The sequence below is a fragment of the Miniopterus natalensis genome, chromosome 11, assembly GCF_054644295.1.
Source record: "Miniopterus natalensis isolate mMinNat1 chromosome 11, mMinNat1.hap1, whole genome shotgun sequence".
Taxonomy (NCBI): domain Eukaryota; kingdom Metazoa; phylum Chordata; class Mammalia; order Chiroptera; family Miniopteridae; genus Miniopterus; species Miniopterus natalensis.
In genome coordinates, this window is record NC_142091.1 from 43,827,291 (window position 1) to 43,847,266 (window position 19,976).

Sequence of the window (19,976 nt, forward strand, 5' to 3'; positions counted from 1 at the left end):
CTGAAAGGGGAGGAAAGTCTGCTTTCCTCAGCAGGGAGAATTCACCAAGGAAGCTAGGTCCTCCAGAGCCTGACCAGGCTTGGTCTTGTCAAGTTACCCTATACATCTGATTGTTCTGGTAACAGGGAACACCTCCCTCTTTGCAGTTTATTACCGAAATCTTCTCTGTAATGGATGCACTATGGCTCCCAAATAAATGCTGTAAGATGCAAATGGCAAAGAAGGGCACTACACCAGCTTGACAAGACTTGTCTCACATCCACAATCTGAAGAGAATGAGCTGAAAGGTGGAGAGGAGTGGTCAATAGGATACGGCACCATCTGCCAGAGTGCTCAGTCTCCTTCCAGATCTACACCTGGGAGATGCTGTTGGCCAGGCGGAAAGACATTCTTTTTGCTTTTTCATTCTCCTGAAAGAAAAAAACATATTTGGAATTAGAATGGCCAGATGTAGGATTTATTAATGTGAAAAGGCTTTAAATGTCCAGATTGAGGTTTGTCAGAGTCAAAGTGTTTTTTCCTACCCTCGGAATGCAACAGTAAAATTCACTGAAGCCATTGTGTGTGAAGTATCGTAAACAACTGTGGAGTGCTGGTTAGACCCTGACACACAGTAGGCAGGAAATGCACTTTGGTGGAATTAAAGAGTTGTGAATTGATATTTCAGGTCTGCACAGATGGGACCAACCAAAAGGTCAGAGGAGCTCTCTTTACTACAAGCAATACCTCTCCTTCCTTTTCCACACCAAGGGTCTGAAAAGATTCCTTCCTTTCTCCCAAACCGAAGTTGAGATCAGGCTCCGAGACCAAGCACTTCTCTTCTTATGGGCACCATAGTTTAGAGTAACCAGCAATGAGCTGGGAGTCAGCAGGCCTCGTTTCTCACCCTGGTTCTGCTGTTAATTTACTGAATAACCTTGAGGAAGTACATCCACCTCTCTGAATTTTGAACCTCAGGAGTAATTGGAGTTGATGAGCCCTGCACTGCCCTGCCTTCCTCTTAGGCTAAGGGATTGGAAATGAGGGTTCCTTGTCACCACTCTCTTGTGCTACCTGAGCAGCTTCACTCTAGGTTGCTCTTGTACATGTTGCTCAGGTGCCCCCTGCCTGCCCAATCACCCACCCACACACCTGCCTGCCAGCTGGCAGCAACTCTTACCATGTGTCGCCGCCGCCTCTTGGGTTGGATGCCCTCCTGCATGTAGTGGGGCCATGGGAAGCCCTGGGGAGTGGAATACCCACTCTCGCTAGACACCTCCTCAGAATCTGAGTCCTCCTGCCTCGGCTGGGCGAACCGTTTCCCTGGGTAGATCTCCTTCAACCAGCCCTCAAAGAATACTTCCAGGCAGCGGCCAGCCTCTGCGACCTCAGAATCAGGCTGAGAGGGAGGAGAGAGGTGATGGTCTGGCCTCTTTCCACCAGCCCATCTCTTCCAGGCCTCTCAAGAGCTATACCAAGACCACAAAGCCTAGCTGGCTTTCCTGGATGTCTGCAAATTTATGTTTTTCTCCTCAGGACTCAGAATAACCAGTCTGGTATCAGTTCTTCAAACAGAAATGACCCTGACCGTTACCAACAGATGGCCAGTCACTAACACACACACACACCCCTTATCCCCCTTGAGTCCATGCTGAGTCTCAAGTGTGGAAGAGAGCCTCTCAGCAATCACTAGTATAGCAGCCAAGTCCTCCTAGCAGCCCAGGACCAAACCTGATACCCCATCCAGCCATAACAATCTTGGGGCCCCTGGGAAGTAGGGAAGAGGTCAAATGGGCAAGACATACGTAATTGAACTTAGCACAGTTCCAGAACATGAGGCGCACATCTGACACCACCTCCTCTGGGGTGGTGTAGTGAGCTGGATCCTTCTTCTGCAGTTTCCTCCGGATGATTGACAGGTCCATGGGCCTCTTGATAATCTGATAGTAGTGCCGGGCCTGGGGGAGAAGGAGGCAAAGCAGGAAGGGAGAAGTGAAGATAAAAAAGAAGGGATGGAGAATTAGTTGGAATAGAAGTGAAAGAACATAAGAAAGAGAAAGTAAGCAAGAAGAAAAGTGTGGAGAAAGAAGACAAAGAGAAAGGGGAAGGGAAGAATGTTCTACTTGTCAAGTCAGGTCCGCGACAGCAGCAGCTGCGGTGGGGGGGCTGTGGTGACCATGGCCCCCTGCTCTCCTGGACCATCCACAAATTAATATACTTGCAGTGGCTGTGCTCTGAGCCCACCTGGGTACCACCGCGATCTGCCCGCAGGCCTAGGGCCCTCTAAGCAGAAAGCACAGCAGCAGGCAGAAACAGCGAGGCCTTCCTTACCAGCGGGCTGACAGGTTCGTGGAAAGGCAGGCTGAGGCTATTGCAGCACAAGGACAGTACGAGCTTCTCACACTTCTGCAGAAATCAGAATTGGCAACAGTGTTACTTTGTTCTGGCCCCACCTCAAAAAGAACTAAAGACGGTGATCCTGATAACTCTAAAGGGGTTGGTTCTGTTCACACGGTATGAGCCATCACACTAAGGCACAGTTCAGCCCCCAGGCAAAGGAAAAGAGCGGACAGAAGGAAAATCATAGCAAACTCCCAATGGGTCAAACAGTCAGGTATAGCCCCAAAGACAGGTGCCCAGAGAAGCCTCTCATCCCCACAGAAAGGCCTCAGCCCCAGTTGACACAGGGAGGCTGCCACGGGCATGGAACCTTGTTCCCAGAGACCACGCCCTACCTTCTGGTCAGATATGCTCAGGCCAGGAGAGGACCGTGCTCCAGGCTGGTTATAGCGGGCATTCTCGCAATCGTACTCCATCTCCGGCTGGGTCAGGCTGCGGCACAAGGTACACACCCAATCTCCCCTGCAAAGGTGGGTGAGGACAAGTTAGACCTCAGCACATTGCCCAGAGCTCCCTCCCCTGTCCCTGTGCCCCAAGACAGGCGGGTGATGGGGGGGCAAGGAAAACTGAGTCCCTACCCCTGCACTGTAGTAAATGGCTTCCAAGCCACAAGCTTGAGAGAAATTCAGTAATTCAGGATTTAGTGAATCCAGGAAAAGAGAAGTTATAAAGGGGCTGAGACAGGAGTATAGGGACAATCTGTGTGCAGGAGGAAGCTGGGAACAGAGAAGGAAAGGAAGCCACTGAATTTCAAACATCTACCTTTCTGTGTGCAGCTACAGGACCACTAACTCATTCATGCAGGCCCAGGGAGGAGAGGAAGCCCTTGACAGGGAGCTCTGAGGGCCTGGCCTGAAATAATCGTCCTTGGAAGATCCCTCCATGCCCCTTTCACTAGCCAGGTGATGGCCCTGGGTTGACATGACTCACCCTGGGAAGCTGAGCAAGGCTGGCAAGTGGCAGGAAAGGTGGTACACTTTGGGGCAGCGGTCACAACACAGCAACTCTCCCCCATTGAGACACACAGCACAGAAGTCCTCATTCTCTATTGGTGCTGGGGGCCCCTTCTTGGCTCCAGGAGCTCGAGGAAAGAGTCTGTGTCCTTCGGGAGATTCCCCCTCCACCTCTGGTGACTGCTGCCCAGCCAGAGATGTAACAGTGACCTTTCTTCCTCCCAGACTTGGGGCATCAGGCAGGGTGTTCTGACTGACCTTGGAGAAACAGCGAGTCTGAGCAGTCAGAATACAGTACCAGTAGGTTGTTGAGGGAGAGAAGGAGGGGAGGGATTGACAAGCCCTCAACACCTACTTATTCCAGGACAACATGCCAGCCAAACTCCATGATTACTGGCAGCTCACCTCTAATGTGCATCTCACATGCCCACTACAGCAGGGAACAGTCTGCCCAAGCTGCAGCCCCGCTCAGAGACTCAGGACAGTGCCAGAGCCAGAGCCAGAGTTCTGGCAGTAGCAAAGAGAAAAGAGAGACTCCAGGGTTCAAGGCCAAAGCAAAGTGGTACCTTAATGGACATGCTGGAGGACTCAGTGCCACACTCAATGATCAAGAGGAAGCTCCCGTCCTGATCATTCTTTTGTGGCTTCAGCTTGAACACAGGCATCTCTCCTGAGGAGGTAGCGCAGATCTTGAGTCGCTCCAGTCTCACATAGGGAATCTTGGGTTCACTATTGTAGGGTCTATAGCAAGAGAGATACCCCTGGGTCTCAGTGGGAACCTCCTCTGGCCCCAATCTCTAAATAGGGCTCATCCAGGATCCCACAACTAAACTGCTGCTCAAGATCGCCTCAGTCCAACCCTCAACTGGCCCATATTCTGGCCTCCCGCCCAGCTCTGCCTGGCCAGGCCCTGTCAGCCTCTGGGAAGCCCTTTGGTCAAAGAAAGGGATCCTTGAAGAGGGAGCACTGCACACAGAGAGCAGGAGCCACAGCATCCTCCCACAACCGTCCCAGACACCCGCCCACACAGACCCCACTTCAGGGTCTAGAGGTTGAAGAAAACAGTTGCAGGCAAACTTCTGCTTCTAATGAAGTCATCAAGGATGCTTACTTCCTGTGCCAACCTCCCAGGACATGAACTTGAGGGGGTGGGAGAAAAAGGTTGGGCCAGGAATCTGATACCTGATGCTCTGGTCCTCTTTTGTATCCAGCTCTGGGGCTCCTTGTTCAAAATTCTCACACTCTAAGGCAAAAGACAAGTACCTGTGACATATTTATGACAACATACCCTGTCACCCACACTCACATCTGCTATTCATACCTTTGGCCACACACTTATTACACAAACATTATATACACTGTAATCATTCATAGTGGTGAAAATCCTTCCATGGCTGGTTTTCTAACTTAGATGTATCTGACTCTAAAAGTCAGACATGCTCTTTTCCCTAAAATAGTCTGCCAAGGCTAGCCCTTCTGGGGCGAGTTCTTCCTGTTACCCCCTACCTATAACCCAGACCTCCCAGAACGTTTTTCATGGGGAATGTTACATGGCCTGGATCAGCCATGGCCACAGTGAGGGAAACAGAACAGGAATCAGTAAGTCAGTTCTCAAGAGAGAAGTGAAGTTAGCCTGAGAGAGAAATGCCGCTCCCTCAGGGCCAGAGCCTGGCTGCTACCTCTCCCTCCCCTGGAAATGCTGAGCCCATCAGCTCCAGTCTATGGCCAGCACGGGAGCAGGCTGTTCACTTCAGTCTCACCTTTTGGGTTCTGGTACTGCTGCAGAGCCACAGATGTGTTGACCACTGAGACCACAGGTGGTTTTTTCACAGAGAGGTTAATTGGTTCCTCCAGTTCTGAGGGTATAGCCAAGTCCTTGGAAACATCTAGACTAGAGGCTGTGGGGCCTTGTCCCAAAGAGTCATTGAAATGGGTGGAATCTTCACTTTCCATCTTTCAAAAGTAAAAGGCCAAGAAACATCAAATAAATCAGACATTTTGCCATTAGTGGTCACAGAGCTATTAAGCAAAAGCCAAGATAAGGCCTTCAGGGTCCACAGTTTTGCCCAGTGATGAGCAGGGAAGGTTAAATGGCATTCCCCAGGACTTACCTTACAAAGGCTGTTCCCCATGGAGGGGTCAGCCCCATCACCAGGGCACAGGCTCCCTGCAGCTCGGCCATGGCCAGGACTTCCGCTAGCTCTGGTATCCAGCTGCGTGTCAGAAGCTGGAGGCCTGCTCTGCAGAGAACAAGCTGCCAGGCTTGGCACAGCCTGGCTGGGAGCAGACATCAGGTTGGGCCCAGGCTGAGAGTAATCACTTGCCAGGCTTGTGATGGCCTGGGAAGAATCACACATCAGGTTGGGCATGGACTGGGCTGTGCCACGCATGAGGCTGGGCATTGTCTGCAGGTGACTGGCTGTCAGGCTGGACAGAGCCTGGTTTTGACTGCTAGTCAGGCTGGACAGCATCGGTGGGGGGCCACTCAGCAGGCTTGGTACCGCCTGGGGGTGGCCAGCAGTCAGGCTGCTCACACTCTGGATCTGTGGCTCTAGGGCCCTCGCCAGCCTCGTAGATGACAGCTCCATCTCCACAGTGTTGGAAAAGCCCATAATGCTCACAGAGGTGGAGTGCTGCAGGTGCAACGACAGGGCAGAGTCAGGCTGTTAGCTGGGGGTGGCAGAGGGAAAGGGGAGATGCAGCCCATAAGAGATCCCCCTTTTATGCTCTCATAAATGCTTGTACTTTATTCTCATAGCACAATCTGTGATACCATTTGATTAATGTCTGCTTCCCCTGCAAACTATAAACTCCATTAGGGCATGGATTTTGTCTGTTTTGCTTACCCTCTGTATTCCTAGACCCACAAGCAGTGCCTGGCTGAATAAATGAATTAATGAGCTATTTAAATTTTTGTTAAAACAACAATAACGCATGACTGTTTATTCTCCAAATCATAAGCCAAGTGAATAGCAGCTTAGTTCTACTAACAACTGAGTCTATACGCCTCTCTAAAATAATGATTGCTTTAATATTGCTAAAATGTATTAAGAATTTATTATATGCAAAGCAATTTGCTGAGTGTTTTATATACATTTCATCATTTAATCTTCACAGCAAACATTAAAGGGTTGTTGTGAAGGCCAAAAGGAAAAAAATCAATGTAAACATTTAGAACAATGTCTGGCATAGTGTAGGCACTCAGTAAATCCCCTACTATTATTGTTGTTGTTGTTTTGACCCTAATTTTACACTGGAGTGAAAAGCTGCAGAATATTAAGGTAAGAGTTACTCACTTCATGTACAGGAAGAAAGAGGGGAGTTGAGAACCTCCATCCAGAAAGGCATCTGAAGGGGTTTTTTTTGTGTGTTTTTTAATGTTATTAGAAACCCAATTTTGTAAATTTTCATTTCTTTTTATTTGTGCTCACATATAGAAATACAACTGATTTTTATATATTGACCTTCTACCAAGAGACCTTGTTAAAGCCACTTCGGGATTTTTCTGGGCACACGAATCATGTCATCTGTGAATATTAAGTTTATTTCTTCCTTTTCTTTATATTTGTTTTTCTTGCCTTACTCCACCAACTCAGACCTCCAGTAACAGGTTAAATAGAAGTAGTTATAGTAGCCATCCCAGTGTCATTCCTGATCTCAGGGGGAGTCCTTTCAATATTTCACCACTAAGTAGGATTTCTGTAGATTTAGAATCCAGATCTCTGGCACTGGAGCCACACTCTTAATCCTGGCCTGCCTGCTGCTACCCTTTTCTGTGCTTACTCCCTTCCCCTACCTCTACCATACTCTGTTCCTCCCTCTCTTTGTCCTTTCCTCACCTGCTTTCTCTCTCCTGACCTCCTTCTCTCTCTCTGCCTCTCTCCTCTATGTTTTTCTCATTGTATTTTTCTCTTCTCTCCTAACCCTTTTCCCTTATTATGCTTTAGCAGAGCTTACATTCTCTGTTCTTAATTCTCAATTTTAAAGGCAGATGAGCTAAATACCCTTTATCTCTCCAAAGAAAAGTTTGTTTTTTATATGTTCCTTGATAGTTCAATAGTCTTCAATAAAGGGTTCAATTGAGCACTATAACCTACATCCCAAGATAAGAAAGGTTGAGAAGAAAGGATGGGGGTGGGGTGGGGATGCTAAAATCAAGTTGGACAGACTAGGCATGGAGCCCAGCTTAAGGGACTGTGGTCAGAAACTCAGGGCTATCTCAATCATCCCCTTGTGGTCCTGCCATAGCTTCCTAATATTCCATATTTCCTCACCTATAGACAAGAATACCCAATGCTTGCATTCCTTTTAGTTACAGAGGACAATCTAATCCTTTGAGCTGGATTCTTTCACATTTTCCCTATTTGACATGTATATTTAATGCAGTTCTAGTGTTCACTTCACCTACCAATGACACAGATGGCTCACAATCTCTCAGTGAGATCCTGAGTGCCAAGCATTAAGAACACCAAAATCCACCTGGGCCCATTCCAAGTAATAATGGTCAGGTGCTATGTCACAAGACATGCACAAAATTAAATTCCCAGAGATAAAACTTTCCAGATTAGGGGTAGAGATCACATTTGTAGGATATCAACTCCACTATCCTGATTACTTATTGCATATCACGAAATGTGAGTTTATATAATAATAGAGGAGAGGACTGTTGAGGTCGAATGAGAAAGGTGAAAGTCTATGGCCCACTGTAAAGTCTGTATAGGACAATCACTGACACTTTCAAACTTCCAGGTACATAACTGATATCTTGATCTTCAGATTTCACTCGGGAAAATGTGTATCTGAGGTTTTCAAGTGAAAATAACCATTTTCTAGTTCAGGGAGGAAAGAAGTCAAAATGCCAAAAACATTCACTCTGATAATCCATGCAGGTATTACCTTTGGAGTAAGCGGGGGAGACTTCCCTGAGCCTAAAGAGCCCCTCTTACCTCTCTGACCCAGTATATCCTCACTTGCCCCTAATTTTCTCTCCTTCCAAATTGTATGTTCCTGTCCCTGTCCCTTTCCTCTTCTTGTCTGTCTCTTTATCTCTGTCTCATCTCAGTTTGCACCTGCCTGACCTGTGACTCATCTGAATCACCTCATCTAGAATGTATATAATCTACCTGTCTGAACCACCTGCCTCCACAACCTGCCTGGCCTGCTACTTCCCTGAACTGTCTGTCTTTCACCCTCTTCTACTGGTCACCTATGCAACCCTTCACCCATCTAACCTGTCTCCTGCTTGACCTGCACTCTTTTACCTGCTGCCCTCCCTCCCTCTCCCCATCCTCACCACCAAGATCTTTTTCTGGAGTTTGATGTGTTAACATTATTATTCTAATTATCACCACATGGTAATATCAAATATCAGAGAAAACACTGTTCTTTCATTTTAACAGGAAGGGAAATTGAGACACAGAGTGATTACCCAGATTTCTCAAGCCCCTATAGGCCCAAGACTAGGAATCAGCACCCCGCCTTAAAAACCTGCTGGCTGGTCTTGATTTTGTGCCATTAGCTAGAAATCTAGTGCCCTCATAAGACGGAATTGAGAAGTCAGTAAACAGACACTTAGTGCACATGCCCTGAGTTTAATGTCAATTTCAGGTTCTTACAGTAAGATAAAGTGCTGGGGATAAAGTAGCACAGAGAGGGTGGTTCTCCACAGAAATCCATTTTCCAGATATCTGAAACATACCTTAAAATATTATTTTGAATGGGAGCACTTGTGAAACACTTTACACACTAGCCTGTCTTATTAAACAGAGTACATGGAGCCTAAGGAGGCCATTTCTGTAGTGACACAAAGGAACTTTGATGAACTTCTATTACTGGGGCAGGCAGCAGTTCACTGGCGCTTTGGGGAACTTCTGAGAATGCAGGGCTTCGCTTGTCCTTTCGGTCCTCACACCATGCCATTTTTCCAGGTGAAGCTTCTTGCCTTCCCCCTTGGTGTTAGTTGCCATTATTGAAGTCCCGACTCCCTGCTTCTGATGTGTGTACTGCTGCAATGTAGGAAAACTAAAAATTTCCAAAGAAAACCATACAGCTAAGCTTTCTAGATCAAGACTGCTGACTAGCCTGGCTGCTGTGGCTCAATGGTTGAGCGTTGACCCATGAAATAGGAGGTTGCAGTCCGATTTCTGGTCAGGGCATATGCTCGGGTTGTGGGCCCGATCTTTGACATGCAAGAAGCAGTCAATAGATGTTTCTATCTCTCACCCTCTCCCTTCCTCTCTCTGAAGTCAATAAAAACATATTTTTAAACAAATTTTTTTAAAAGACTGCTGTCTAGACACCTGAGTGTGGGCTTATGATCTCATACAGAATATAATGCATGGAGTTCGTGACATCTGTTTTTGCTGCTGCTTCAAAGCTCTGACTAATCACTTCTGGTTTCAGGGTTTTGTTCCAGTAGTTAAATTGTCCAAGACTAACCACACCATGTAAATGTGGGGTACGAGAAGGGACCAGTGACTTGGCAGTTGTGTCTTGGAAACACATTGAAGGCCTTCACTCTGGCTGAAGGAAACAGATAAGGAGACAAGGATAGCGGTAAATAGATTTGTGAATTAAATCCTTGGAATGTCTGAGTGGGTCAACAGCTTCAGAGGAGGTAGACTGGTTTAATATAGTATAGTAGATCTTGAAGCAGTTGAATCAGATAGCTGAGAAAGGAACTAACCTTCCAGCAATGCTTTTTCATTGTTGTTAATCTTCACCTAAGGATATTTTTTCCTTTTTTTTTTTTTTTTTTTTTTTGGTGTTTGTGAGTGTTTTTAACTTATCTTTATTGTTGAAAATACTACAGATGTCCCCCTTTTTTCCACTGATTTTTAGAGAGATGAAGGAAGGAAGGAAGGAAGGAAGGAAGGAAGGAAGGAAGGAAGGAAGGAAGGAAGGAAGGAAGGAAGGAAGGGAGGGAGGGAGGGAGGGAGGGAGGGAGGGAGGGAGGGAGGGAGGGAGGGAAAAAACACTGATATGAGAGAGACACATTGATTGGTTGCCTCCCACACGCACCCAAACCAGTGCAGGGGATCAAACCTGCAGCCCTTCAGTGCATGGGCTGACGCTCTAACCACTGAACACCACCAGCCAGGGCCACAGCTGAGTTTTACAATGAGGCCATTGCTCTTGTTGACAGTGAGTGCTCTGTATGATTTAGGGCTACTACTGTGGCTATAACTATGCCGGTTTATGCTAACTGACCAAAGTCAAAGGAGAAAACTTCATGGGTGGTGAAGAGAGAACTAGAATGCCCAGTACCCGATGGTCACAAAAGATGGAAAAAGCAAAGGAGATCCCAGAGTCTGAGGTAGAAGGAAGAGGAAAGGAATCAATGGATTCCAGTAAATCTGAAGTGAAAGCCAGAATAAGTGGAACCCTCAAAACACTTGGAGGGACTCAAGGAGAAATAGGCCAGAGGTACTTTGGCCAGGCCAGGGTAAGGAAATTTAAGACCTACAGGCTAGAACCTGTTTTCTCATGGACCAGGAGACCTAAACAAAGAGCTTGAGTCTTGTCTGTGAATTAAACCAGGCTAGAGCTAAAGAGACAAGCTTCCTAGAGGGAGCTAAATTCAGGGACCCAGGCGTGGGGAGTGTTTGACTTGATTCCTGAGTAGGACAGAATGGATCTCTGTATAGTTCTACACATGCTAACACAGGGTGCGCCCTAACAAAGCCTCACCAGGCACTTTGTTCAGGAACATTCTGAGCAACAGCTGCTCTCAGGGCTTGGCACTGAGGAAAGGGTAGTTGCTGAGGTTGAGAACCCATGATCTGACCTGTAGCAGTGGATTTGGAGACTGTGAAGACAGGATGCCTAGTCTTTCCTCACTTATGCCAAGGTTTAGAGTATGAGTTTGAGCATGTCATTTCCCATCTCTGGGCTTTAATTTCTTCCTCCACAGGTTAATGTGAATCTCACCGAGTTGTCAGAATCAAATATAGAGTTTAAGCATCAAAGTGCTTTAATAATGGTAAGAAATGCTATTTGTATGAGTCATACACCTTTCCACAGGAATGCCTACTGCTTCAGTAACATTTACTGAAAATATATCTCAGACTCCTCTCAGGCCATGAACAACATCCTAGTGACTCAAAGTCCTGTTAAAGATCTGGGATGAGCAGGAGAGAGATCCCTCTTGCAGGTGAAGTGGGGCTCAGACACGGCTCCCTGTGTTGCCTCCAGCCTTGACTCCATGAGAGCTTTGTGTAAAGGAAGGGGTGTATTTTTCAGCAGTCGACTAGTTCAGAAGTATGAAATGGAGCCACCAAAATGTCTTCCTGTTTCACTTGGAAGGTAAGAGGGCTCTGTTGCAGAGCTGTAACACCATGGTTTTTCTTCAGAGTGGCTAAACCAAGACGAGGAAGCACAGGCAACAGCTAGTGTCAGGCAAATGTCAAACTTCATTCAAAAACATCCTAGTGGATTCAGGGAAAGCAGTAGGATAAAATGATCCTGAGATTGCAGAGCTTAAGCCACTGGGAAATTCATTCTAGAACTTTCACATCTGCTTTCAGCATCAGCTCATTTAGTAGCAAGTCCTAGGTACTTGTGCACAGCTGCTCTGCTGTAACAACAATCTTCCTTGCAGTGATATAAAGTCGGTAAACAGCTCAGAGCATGAAAGAGTCCCTGGGCAACACGCAGAGAGGTGGCCAGTGCCATAGGTTCCTTTGGTCTGTGACCTTCAGATAGACTTCTGACTTCCCAGGCACTCAGGTCACTACAGACTGAGGAGTGGACTGGAGGCTAAACAACCTTTACCAGAAAAAGAAAACCAAGACCAAACTAGGATGGCTCCTAAGAACTCTCCCCAGCAAGGCCTCAGGCTACTTCAAAGATTGTAAGGACAGGAAAATCCAGTATATGAGAGTCCTACCTGAATGGAGTCCTACCTCTCCCACTGCAGTGCACAGAAAGAGGTAATTTAATCTAGTCATTGAACACAGGGTTGAGTCAGGAACCTTTGCACTGGTCCTAACACTGCCAATAATCAAGTTTATAACTCCTAGATGGGCCACTTAACTTCTCTGTGTCTCAGTTTCCACATCTTTCAAAGGGGAGCAAGAAAGTGGCTTCCTCATAGTATGTCTAGGATAAACAGAGATAAAATGGAATAATTCATGTAAAAAAAATCTATGAAAAAGTACAAAATGCTATACAAAGTATTATCATTTAATGATAAGATGCTCAAAATGTTATTAGGTATCCTCAAGCTTCATACCCTCCACCCTGCCCAATTCCAGGCTCAAGGCAATGAACTCCCTCAAAAAGAAAGCCCTTTTTCTTATTTAAGTAGCTTTGTGTATAATTATTACTCTCTCAGTCAAGTAGACCCAAAGGATCCTCTGGACCAGGATAGCAACCCTGAGGTTCCTTTTTCTGGGAGTCCAATCCATAAAGCAGCCTATAAAACATCTGAAAAATTCCAGGCCCCCTGTCCTCTCAACCTCTGCATGAGCCCAGGTTAATAAGGGCCATGGCAGCTCAAAATGAAAAGTTAGAGTTCCTAGGACCTTCACTAACCCCACTACCAACCTGAAGCCACCCAGAAGGGCAGCATCTCCTTGCTGCTCAGACAGCCCCTGCAGGCCACCCACCACTCAGATAGCACAGACTCCATGCTCGCACCTGGCTCACCTCCTTTCCTTCCTCTGTCCTGCGTCTAAGAACAGAACTGAGACTTGTTAAACAAGCAGTGACATGTTCTGCATGGCTTCCACTACCACTTGAACATTGGCAATTCCTGTGCTTCCTTCTGAGCTCCTGGCATCTACAGCTAGCTGCCTCTGGTCATCTTCTAATGTAGCTTCCACAGAAGAACATCAACAATTCAAAAACTTAACTTTTTTCTCCCCCAGAATATGCCTTCATCTCATGCCCCCATCTCACTGAATGGCAAATCAGAGGCCAAAACAGACCTAGGTGTTAAGCTAAAAGACTTTCTTTCCCTCACTTCCCATCACTGATCAGACTCTGAGTCCAAAAGCTCCTGTAATCTGATCTCTTGAAGTCCTTGCTTCCTCTTTAGTCCCATCATTACTGATTTCACTCAACCTCTCCTATTTCTCCTCTGTACTATTCTGGTCTCCCTTACTGCAGCTAAAGTGAGTTTCCTAAAATGTAATTCAAACCAGGTCCCTCCCTGCTAGAAATTCTTTCACTCCTCACAACCCACAGGACTGGATACCAACTCCAGAACTTAATTTCCAACCTCTCTGGTTTCACTCCCATTTCCCAGTACATCTCATGTTCCTACTAATCCAAATTATCTGACACTCCTAAGTGCCCAAGGCTGTCTCTCACTTCTGGAGCTTCATACTTGTCATTCCCTTTGACTACTTATTCTAGCACCCCCTCCCACTCCCACCCTTCCACTAGCCTAACTTCTTCAAATCTCAGCTCAAAATCAAAATTGTCCTCTGGGAATCTTCTCTGAACAGTCCCTTCTCCAAGGGTTAGGCGTTCCTTCTATATGCCACAATGACTATCACTGCACTTTATCATACTTGATTGTTGTTGCTTAATATCACTTCCTCTAGACTGTAAGCTCCAGCATGAAACTATTCACCAATGTGTGCCTCACACCTACCAAAATTTTTAACACATACTAGGAGATTCATATATCTTTTTGAATATTGACTGAATAAATGTTTGGATGAGTAGGCAGTTGGCCAAAGTATAAGAATTTAAGGACCCAAGTATTAAATCCCTAAGAGCCTCAAAGGGTCTTATTTACAGCATTTCTATGGCCTCTAGGGCAAAGCATTTTGACAGGTAGGACAGGACAGGCATAAACCAAAAGCCACTAATACCAGAGACCTACCCAGACTTCAAGAGTCACCAGGGATTTCCAAGTTAACATTTCATTCTGGCCACCCCTTACTTTTCTAAACTCTCTTCTCAAGTATCACTGAGATAGACTGACCTAAGCATATATGGCACTGGAGCTGCTAGAGAAACATGGTGAGGGGTGGGTACACAGAACAACTTGTGAACTGGGGCTGAGGGTGCAGGCTGGAAGGGTACAGAATAGCTAGCTGACAGAGCTTCAGGTATGAGGCTGAGTGGAGGCACAGGAGGGCTGAGGGCACCAGACCAGAGAAGGCAATAGGATAATAAGAACAGGGCTAAGGTATACAGGGAGGGTTGAGTGGAGGGCATGACACAGTACTGAGGTTCCAGCAAGGAGGATGACAGGGATGGGGGTAAAAGGTAGGGGTAAGGGCTCCAGCAGCTGATCTTTAAGAGATCTCAGTGCCCCTAGATGCTCAGGACATACTGCAGTCTACTACCCAACAAATTCCATTGATTCTAATTCTAAAGCCAACCAATGTTGGGTGGCGGAGTCACATAAAATATTTTCCTTATTTTCAGTGCAGAGAGGAGAGTTCAGGCTTTGGATTCTGACAGACTTCATTTAAAATAAACCTCAGCCCATTCATCTACTAGCTATAGAGCCCTGGAACTCAGTTTCCATAGCTATAAAATGGGGATGCCTACCTCACAGGACTGCTGGGAGGGCTGAGATGCTTATGAAGCACATACACAGTTCTAGGCACAGAGTAAGTGTTCAATAAATTGGCTCTTCCCCTTTCTAAATGAAGCTTGGCTGGTTCCATTTTAACTATATATGTGGGGGTGGAAATGGGGGTGAGGAGGACTTATGTTGCTGACTCATTAGGACAGAAGGCATGAGTCAGGGCTGTATAACATCCAGGGATGGAACAGGGACACCCCTACCCCCGCCCAGTCCTCCTCATCCAGCTCCCGGGGATCTTGGCTGTCAGTGGGTCCCACGTGGTTAGGAAAAGCAGGCTCCATTAGTACCTTTCTCACCACATTTGGAGAGGAGTGCTGGGTGGTGCTGTCGAGTGAGGGGACACTGTGAGGGGTTTCTTCCCCAGATGACTGGGGCAAGTTAGCAGCAGTATTCTTGTCGAGAGAAAGAGCTGGCTTTGGGCCTTCAGATGCTGGGGGCTCATCTGTAGCCTGGAGAAGAAAATAAAAACTTGGGTGGGTTTCACTGAAGAGAATAGCAGCAGCAGTAGCAGCAGCTGCAGAAACATTAGTGCCCACCCTGCACATCCCATTATCACCACTGTGAACTGCTTAAAAATGTTTCAGAAAGAGAGATAAATATTATCTCAACTCTTCCTAAGACTACATCCTAATAAAAGTCTTAGGATAAAACCACAACAGAGAATTCTGAACTAACCGTCATATTTGCCTTAGCAGTATAACAATTATGACTTATATTTAGCTTGTGGTCCTCTATGAACCCTAGACCCTTTACTGCCATCATGAGGATTATTCTACATCCCCTCATAGAAACTGAACCTCAGAGGAAAACATTGAAACATCACCTAAAGTTGTGAGTACTAAGCATAAATGTGAGGCCTTATATTTTGCAATAAAGTAAAATTCCATATAGCTGCTTTGAAGATATAAATGTGATTACAGAGCTAAAGGAGACACCGCTATGCAAAAAGTGAGAAGTAGAGGGAAGGGGCTGGAACAGGAAGCTCTGGAAAAAAGAAAAGCAAGAGTTAAGAATGAAGATGTAGAAGGCAGCAAAGATCCCAGGGGTCAAATCGCACATCTTCCATTGGCTTTTAGCTGAGAAAAGAGAGGAGAAGCACTTATCATTCCCGAGGGAGAGAGCAAGGCCTTTTCTGTGACATTAGAGTCCACAGACCTGGATCCAAGACTTGGTTCCACCACTCAATGTTTCATGATCTCAAGGCAAACTCCTCACCCTCTGATTCTATGAAATACAGATGGTAATGCCTACCTAACAGCATTGTTGATAGGATAAATGATATGGCATATATAAAACATACCTAGTTTAGTAGGCTTGAAATACGCTTCAGGTCTGCAGGCAGTGTTGTAAGGATGTTGCTCTTACAAGGGTTAGTGCCCACCCTGCACTCGCCATTATCACCACTGTAAACTGCTTAAAATTTTTTCAAAAAGAGAGTTACTCTTATCTCAACTCTTCCTAAGACTATATCCTAATAAAAGTCTTATAATAAAACCACAACAGGGAATTCTGAACTGTCATATAATGCATACTCTCCCTCCGTTCCTTAAGTTCTCCCTTTCCCCTGTCTGAGATTCGTTAAGTTCCCAGCGAGGAAAGTGAGATTACAAAGATAAGAGACAGCCTCCCTCTTCCATGGCACTGGCAGGAGTCCAGCACAGATCAGAAGGTTCTAGTCATGGACAAGGTTCCTGGTGTCACAGAGGAGGACAGGGCTAAGCTAGGCCACTCTGGAGAGTACTGAGCCCAGTTCTGTGTTGGAACTAGATACTATCTTCTCGGGAGCTTTCCTGAGATGGGAGGTGGAGCCCAGGGCATTCTTTTTTTTTTTAAATATGTCTTTATTGATTTCAGAGAGAGGAAGGGAGAGAGAGAGGGAGAGGGAGGGAGAGAGAGAGAGGGAGAGAGAGAGAGACATCAATGATTAAGAGAGTCATTGATCAGCTGCTTCCTGCACACACCCCCACTGAGGATCAAGCCTGCAACCCAGCAATGACTGGGTCATAGGTCGATGCTCAACTACTGAGCCATGCTGGTCAGGCGCCCTGGGCAGTCTTGAAATGTGAGGGCTGTGCTCAAGGTTGCCCTAAGATGAAGAGACTGTGTTCCTGTGCTACCCTGTGATTGGGGAGGCCGTGTTCCTGAGTGATCCTAGGATGGGGAGAACATGTGCTCCAAGCTACCCTGAGCTCACCTGCACAGTGTCCTCCTGGCTCTGGGACTGGATGGGTGCTGGCTGCCTCACAATGTAGTTGATCTGCCCCACAATAGTTTGCTGAAGATGCTGAGGCGATTTGGTCTGATTCAGCTGCAGGCTGGGCTGTTGAGCCTGAAGGAGAAGCTCCAGGTCCTTCTGCATTTCCTCCAGCTCAAACTTGTGGTGCATTATGTCCACATTCTGGGAGCAGGCAGGCCCAGGAGGGGTCTCATGCTGACTAGAAGCCAGATGCTGGGATGGAGGTAGAAGGGGGGGTGGCTGCTGCTGGGGTGGAGGTGGCAGAGGTGGTGGAGGTGGCAGCTGCTGCTGTGGCTGCTGCTGAAAGTGGCTGAGCTTCAGCTTCTGGTGATGGCCAAACTGGACTTGGATAGAAGGGGTCTGTAAGGTGGGCTGGGGATGGGCCCCAGGCTGAACATCCTGTGGGGAGACAATGCACACCTGCTGGGAAGTCAGCTGATGCCCCAGACGCTGAGATGTGCTCTCCGGCTCCACAGAGGGCTGGGTTTCTAGCCAGGGCTGCAGCAGCTTTGGTGGGTGAGGATTGCAGGGCAGCTCTTTCTCCCTGGGCAGCAGGGTGGAACACTGCAGTGACCCCAGCTGTTGCGGCACCATCTCAGAGGGCTGCCTATAGCTATGGGCTTGATGTATGCTGGGTTGGGGAACCTGGCCTTTAAGGGAGGGTGAGACTGGGGAGCAGTGGGAGCAGCACACAGATGAGGAACACAGTGCTGGAGAGTGGAACTTGTGTGAGGGGTGGCTAAGAGTCTCTTGCTGAGCTGCTGTAGACTGGTGGCTTTGATAGAAGGATGATGGTCCCTGTAAACTTCCATAAGCAGGGGTATCTGCCCGGGACAGCTGTCCACCTTCTGTGGTTATACAGCCTGGAAATTGAGAATAGAGAAGGTTTCCAAAGGTGGGCAGAGATTAAGAAATTTAACCCCTGATCTCTAAGACTCAGGCTTAAATAAGACCAGTAATTAAATCTGTATGGGCCAGCTTTGGGAGCCTGGGACATTTGAGAAATTAGCTGTGCTTTTACCAGATGTTCAGTCCTGACTCTGTATCCTACTAGAGAAACCACAGGCTCTCTCAAAGAGAACCCATCCTTTTTTAACAGAATAGCCCGACAGAGACTGAGACCTACTTCCCCCAAAAAATCAACATTGGAGAGAGGGGGGGAATGTGCTATAAAATAGCAAAGAAGAGAGAGTCATCCCCAGGACAATGAGCAAGTCTCCAAATACAGGCCTGGGGACTCTGTGCTGGGGAATAGGGTGGGAGAGTGGGGGAAGCTCCAACACAGCTCAGCGCCAGGCACCATCACTGTCCTCTGAGGTCCCTGGGCCTCGTGCATGAGTGGATGATATCTATTGCTAGCTCAGTCTAAAGGCTCCTTTGGCTCAGCTTTGATGAGGCTTACTTAGGGGAAAACTGAGCAACTTGAGGGCAGGAGGTGTTTTATTCACCTTTGGTCTCTTGATGCGCAGAATAAGACTCGACCCAGAGCAAGGGCCCATCAAAACTCTGTTGAGTTAAATCAAAGGGGAGATGGCAGCAAAATAAAATCCTAAATATCAGTCATCATTCTGTCAAGTTCAAAAAACTTTCAGTGAGATTAATAGCCCAAATGAAGGCAACAAACCTATCATTAGGTTGTCAACACAGACACAGCTACAAGTCGTCTATATTCTGCCTAAAGACTGAATGTCAGCAAATTATTGCAGCAGGAAAGAAAAATGCATATGACCATGAGTTATCTGCTTACACCTCAACTCCAAAGGGTGTGTGCAACACTGACTTTCTCTCCTCTCTCTGCTCTCTCTGTCTCCTCACTCTCTTCTCTTTTTCTTTTTTCTCTCTCTCTCTTCTCTTTTTCTCTTTTCTCTCTCTCCCTCCTCCCTCTCCCCGCTCTCCCTCTCTGTTGCTGAGATACCTGTTTGTGCCCACATGTGTACATCCTTGTACAACCAGACACACAGGTTCACCTGTACTGTCATACAACCACACAACATTCTGTAGAGCAGGGCCACTATCTTGTCTCCTCTCCAGCAATGAAACCAAGATAACAGGGACATTTCTGCAGAATGGGAAGCTCAGATTTCAAATGGTCCTGTTAAAAAATCCTGTATAGCCACTGGTATTTAAACTGTCCATTCTCTCATCCATACCCTATCACCCCCCACCCCCAAAAAAGGTTTGCTGAATGACTCCATGACCTCTGGCAGTCTCAGGGAGTGCTTTCTCTTGGGCATATGCTGACCTACCCAGTAAGCTAAGCAGAGGCTCTATATTCATTCTTAGCAATTATGTAAAAGCCCACAGCGTAGGCCCTGGCTCACCGAGGGAAGCCAGCTGCTTAGTCCAGAAGTTAGGCTCCCAGGTGAATCTGATACTCCAAGGGGATCCAGGATCTGTGTTACAATTTGTCTCCAGCAATCGCTGCATCTGAAACACAATCTGACAACAGCACCAAAGACATTTATTTGGTCATCTTGCTCCAGAATGACAACTCCCTCTCCCTCACTCTTTGGACAGGTTGAAGGACAGGTTGAAGGGCTCAAAGCCATGGCTCTTTAGCCTCAGGTCCTTTGCCATATGCTCATTTCCTTGAACGTTAGTATCTTAATATCCTTCTCCTGCCTCCTCACCACCCCTACCCACCTGGAACTTCCCCCATTCCCCACTGATCCCCTTCCTCTTACTGAGGCTTCTGGAACCTCTACATTCTTATTTCTTCCATGTCTCAAATAATTTATAATTCCTGTCAGGATATCAGTTGCCCGGCGGCCCTCTCAAGAGTGCCCCATTCATTCTATCATGTCTCAATGGATAAGCCTACGGGGGAGCAGACATTCTCTGAGCTCCCCATTGCTGT

The 19,976-nt window shown here is 46.9% G+C and overlaps 1 protein-coding gene across 4 annotated transcripts in view; it reads right to left on the bottom strand.

Annotated features, from left to right (window-relative positions):
- Positions 1 to 350: 350 nt before the first annotated feature.
- Positions 351 to 19,976, bottom strand: part of TRIM66 (tripartite motif containing 66) — a 41,473-nt gene continuing 21,847 nt past the window's right edge. For 2 of the 4 annotated variants that reach the window (XM_087822248.1, XM_087822245.1), the window contains exons 8-20: positions 19,441 to 19,558; positions 17,078 to 17,982; positions 15,171 to 15,332; positions 5,444 to 5,965; positions 5,093 to 5,285; positions 4,515 to 4,575; positions 3,899 to 4,073; positions 3,310 to 3,590; positions 2,715 to 2,841; positions 2,311 to 2,385; positions 1,785 to 1,937; positions 1,160 to 1,378; positions 351 to 410 (exon numbers count right to left, since the gene is read on the bottom strand). In XM_087822248.1, coding sequence (XP_087678374.1) covers positions 351 to 410; positions 1,160 to 1,378; positions 1,785 to 1,937; positions 2,311 to 2,385; positions 2,715 to 2,841; positions 3,310 to 3,590; positions 3,899 to 4,073; positions 4,515 to 4,575; positions 5,093 to 5,285; positions 5,444 to 5,965; positions 15,171 to 15,332; positions 17,078 to 17,982; positions 19,441 to 19,558 — 3,051 coding nt within the window. Of the gene's footprint in view, positions 411 to 1,159; positions 1,379 to 1,784; positions 1,938 to 2,310; positions 2,386 to 2,714; positions 2,842 to 3,309; positions 3,591 to 3,898; positions 4,074 to 4,514; positions 4,576 to 5,092; positions 5,286 to 5,439; positions 5,966 to 15,170; positions 15,333 to 17,077; positions 17,983 to 19,440; positions 19,559 to 19,976 lie in introns of all 4 variants that reach the window. The other 2 variants (XM_087822246.1, XM_016206601.2) reach the window with 2 other exon arrangements.